The sequence below is a fragment of the Bufo gargarizans genome, chromosome 1, assembly GCF_014858855.1.
Source record: "Bufo gargarizans isolate SCDJY-AF-19 chromosome 1, ASM1485885v1, whole genome shotgun sequence".
NCBI lineage: Eukaryota > Metazoa > Chordata > Amphibia > Anura > Bufonidae > Bufo > Bufo gargarizans.
In genome coordinates, this window is record NC_058080.1 from 28767991 (window position 1) to 28772464 (window position 4474).

A 4474-nucleotide genomic window follows, 5' to 3' on the forward strand; every position below is an offset into this window, starting at 1 on the left:
AAAGCCCCCGTAACCTCAAGAGACTGATATTTTTGGTCCGATATCTTTGACACCATGTCAGATGTATGAATTCATTAGCTATAGCAAGGAGCAGTAATGCCTGTGTATAGATCCTACATATCAGCAGGTAGACATGGGGAGATCCTCTCCTTCTCTTCCTAATAAATGCACTGCTGAGACAATGTAATGATTGGAATCTAATTATATGTTATCATTTCTTTCTAGTATAAGATGATATCTACAAGTTGTTATTTCAGAGTTAATCACTATTATCGGGGTTACCATTTTGCCGTCAGTTCATTCTTTTCCCCAGCAGGTCAGCTTTTCTGTTCATTTCAGATTTAAACAAAATGATAAAACATTTTGGGAAAAACACACAACCTAAAAGTCCAGCACTGGAAGCCATTACTGCAAATATCTCCACAGCCACCATGTTCTTTCCTCTGGTGCTCAGATAAGCCGGGATCATGGAGATCCAGACGCTGCAGAACACCAGCATGCTGAAGGTGATGTACTTGGCCTCATTAAAACTGTCCGGTAATGTCCTCACCATGAAAGCCAGAACAAGGCTCACAGCTGCCAGGAGCCCCAGATAACCCAACATGGAGTAGAACCAGATATCTGAGCCTTCATTACACTGAATGATGATCTTCCCAGGATAAGAGTCAGTGTCCAGGTCCTGGAATGGAGGAGAAATAGACATCCAGATAACACAGATTACAGCTTGAAAGGATGAACACAATGACACTATGGTATATGGTAGTTTCACACTGAGCCATTTTCTCCAAGGGCTTCCAGGCTTGGTGGACTTAAAAGCAACACAAACCATCACAGTCTTGGCGAGAAGTGAAGAGACGGCTACTGAGAAGAAGATTCCAAAACTGGTTTCACGTAATCTACAAGTCACATCATTGGGACGACCCAGAAACAAGAAGACAGAGAGGAAGCTGAGGATGATGGAGACCAGGAGGAGATAACTCAGGTTCCGGTTATTGGCTTTAACAATAGGAGTGTCTCGATGGGAAATGAATATTCCAAATATGAAGCCGGTCACAAGACATCCGAAGACCGAGACACAGGAGAAGACAGAAGCAATGGTGTCGTTCTGGTAAGAGATGAATTCCACTACTTTGGGCCGGCATCGGTCTCTCTTCTCATTAGGCCATTCATCACTTTGGCATTTAATGCAGCTGTCAGAATCTGTAGGAAAATGTCATAACATCTTATATCTATCTCCCATCTCATACACAGTAGTAGCGATGCTAAGCAGCATGGTTTATTACATCATCCACATAATATGTCTACGATGGTTGTTTAGTGACTCTTATTAACGTTATATTAGAAAACCAAAATTACTCAAATAGCAAATACAACTAGAAGGTGTCGTTTCTGAAGAAACCACAGGATGTTGGCTTAAAAACGCTAGAGATATAAGCAAAGTCTGTTTAACCTGGTTTATTAATATTTTAACCCAAGTCACCCAATGACTGACTGTGCCAAATTTGAGGACCCTGCCATTAACAGTCTAAGAGCGGGGGCAATTAATATTTTCCCATATAAAATAAATGGCTGAAATGTGATTGGCCTCTGGCTTTAAAACTGTGAGAATGGCAGTATTTGAAAGTTTGACACTGAAGTCAATAGGTGAAATCTGCTTGGCTGTTTTAAGCTCCACCCACTTTTCCAAAATTTTGACTGCAGTCACCCAGTGAGTAATCGTGCTAAGTTTGGGACACTTGGCATTTAAACTGATAATAGCAGCAGATTATCTGCTTTTCATTAAGATCAAAGGCTGAAATCTGATTGGCCGTTGTTGCCCCGCCCCTTTTTTTCCTAATTGTGAACCACAGTCGCCCAGTGACTAACACTTTAAGGGGGTTTTCTCATCTCAGCCAATGGGGGCATATCGCTAGGACCGCTGGGACCCGCACCTATTTTGAGAACGGAGCCCCGCAGCCGCCCTCCATTCATTTCTATGGGGCCACCAAAAATAGCCGAAAATAGCCTTTAACAGCAAATCACATTTCAGCCATTTGTTTTATATGGGAAAATTTAAATTACTGCTGCTCTTTGACTGTTGATGGCAGGGTCCTCAAATTTGGCACAGTCATTCATTGTGTGACTTGGGTTAAAATTTTAAAAAGTGGGTGGAGCCACAAACAGCTAATCAGATTTCAAGCCAACATCCTGTGGTTTCTTCAGAAACGACACCATCTAGTTATTATTCTTCTCCGCCCCCCCCCCCTTTTTCTATACGCTACTCCTCCTACAGTTTTGGGGATGCATACGCCAAACTTTCCACATTTCTTCGACCTATAGTGAAGTAAGTTGCTTGCGCTTTAATAAGCGATTCCCAAACCTTAAAGTGGGCCGTGCATGCGCGGCATGCTCCCATTCACTTTTATGGGAGAGGTGGGGATTAGCGCTTGTTAGTGGATGGACCCTGGGAAATTTGGGGTCCTCTTGCCATAGCGCTCCCTGCTCTGTTCTCAATATAGGTGTGGATCCCAGTGGTGGGACCTTCACTTTTCAGACAATGGGGGCATACCCTAGCCGTTGTAGACTCCACACACTTTTTATAAATTTTAACCCCAGTCACCCAGTGACCTACAGTGCCAAGTTTGGGTATTCTGGCTTCCTCTTTGCATCACTTCCTGTCAGCTGACCAGTGTGACATCATCTCAGGTCCTGGAAGGTAAAATCTACAGGAGGACTGCAGCACTTGGAGACAGGGCCGGGAGGCCAACAGTGTTTTCCGGGGGGAGCGCTGCCCTTTCCCCAGGGGGTGGCGTTCTCTCCCGGTATGGACACCCAGGCTGCAGCCTCCCGGCGTTTTATATTGGGCGGCCGCAACAGTGGCACGGCGATGGAAGGATTTTCAATGGATCTGACACAGGATACGCCTGCATCTGTAGTGTATGAAGTGGAGGTGGAAATTGAAGGCACAAAGAGACCGTGTAGTCCAGAGGCATTGGACACAGCGTCTGAAGGTATGCAACGATCGGGGGAAGTGTCGCAGCCAGGAGGAGGTAAGCGACATGGGACCTTTGCGAACGTTTTGCAATCAAGGGCCCCAGAGAGGAGAGCAGTGGGAAGAAGATGCCCGGAGACCCTCGACTCCCGGGGAAGACCCGGGGAAATATTAGAAAGGTCAGGAGCTTGGACTCGACCCTTGACCAGGCCGGCGTCCATGTGGTTAAGCCCGGTAATGTAAAAAGGTCCACTGCTGAACAAGTGGTGGGCACGGTTATAAAAGGTTTTGCTGCTAAACAAGCAGTGCAGAGGGTGGTTGGCCCTAAAGTGTCAATGGACAAACAGATGGCAAAGATGCCAGTAAAGATGTCTAGGGATGCACGTATATCTCGCCCTGGAAAGTCTGGTTTGTCTCACCTAGGTGGGGCTGGTTTGGATGTGACCAAGGTGATCCACAACTGGGGTGTGCAAGGCCCCACAGATACTGCAGACATTTTTGCTTCCAGAGTTGTTTTTTTATCTAAAGCTATATGATGAAATTAAAAAAGACTTGAGAAAATTTTATTGGAACACAAAAATATGAAGCTACAGGAGGGCTTATTGCCTAAATGTAAAAATAACTTTTCTCTCCTCTAAGCTGGATAAACTAGAGGAGGAGATAATGATCCTGGAAGAAAAGAAACTGGCCATAGAAAAAAATGGCGGTACATTTATGGAAAAATTCTAAAATGATAGACGGTTTGAAAACATGTCAGATGCAAAGTCTGGCTCTCCTGGTCCGTCAGGGCTGCGGATCAGGAGCCCGAGTAAAACAGTAGTGGCCGAAAATTCTGGGCAGGACTCCTTGCCAGCAGGGCAGGGGAAACCCTCTTGGAGTCAAGGAGCAGCCTCCGGGGATGAAAGTGAGTCTGGTGGGGGATTGATATTGCAAAGCATCAGGTAGCTGGAATCCCCGGTAGGTAGGCTCTATTTTGGAAATGAGGAGATACCTAAGTAAAAGGAAAAAAAAAATAGAACCCAAGTTATGGAGAGAGAGGTGTTGGTGTATGGCCCTTTAAACACTTCAAAACCCCCCGCTGAGCCCAGCCTAGCTCCTGATGTGGAGCTAGGTTGTACAGAGCGGGAGAGTTTGGCTGCAGACAAGGTAAAGACTGACGAGGTGAGGGCGGACAAGGTCGCGAAAAGGGCGGACAAGGTGGCTCCTTCTGCAGTAGAGGGGGTGGTGGTGCCTGCAAAAGCACCTGTCACAACCAGACAGCTGAGAAGCTCTGACAGAGGCCTTTCAGAACCTCCTCCTTGAGTTTCTGTGTTGTGGTATTCAGCTCCTCCTCTCGTCAGCCTCTCTCAGCTGTCATGTGTTGGACTAATTGCTTCCCTTTAAATTCTTCCCCAGAATGCTTTTCTGGGCGGCTTATACTACTTCCTGGAGTGTGTGTGCACGCTGATCTGTCCTCCTGTTTGCTTCAAAGCTAAGTGTACCTTTATCTGTTATTATCTGTTT

General features: G+C 45.9%; 1 protein-coding gene across 1 annotated transcript; it reads right to left on the minus strand.

Annotated features, from left to right (window-relative positions):
* Window positions 1-292: 292 nt before the first annotated feature.
* Window positions 293-3192, minus strand: LOC122923588 (vomeronasal type-2 receptor 26-like). Its single transcript, XM_044274485.1, has 2 exons — window positions 2955-3192; window positions 293-1200 (listed from the first exon to the last, which is right to left on the minus strand). The coding sequence occupies exons 1-2, from the start codon at window positions 3190-3192 to the stop codon at window positions 293-295; spliced, it is 1146 nt and encodes a 381-aa protein (XP_044130420.1).
* Between the last annotated feature and the right edge of the window lie 1282 nt (window positions 3193-4474).

Excerpts from the sequence above, each read along its gene's own strand:
- LOC122923588 (XM_044274485.1), bottom strand. The coding sequence starts at position 3,192 with ATGGACGCCGGCCTGGTCAAGGGTCGAGTCCAAGCTCCTGACCTTTCT. Across the intron at positions 1,201-2,954 it reads CAATGCCTCTGGACTACACG|ATTCTGACAGCTGCATTAAA; the intron begins GTCTCTTTGTGC and ends ATTTTCCTACAG.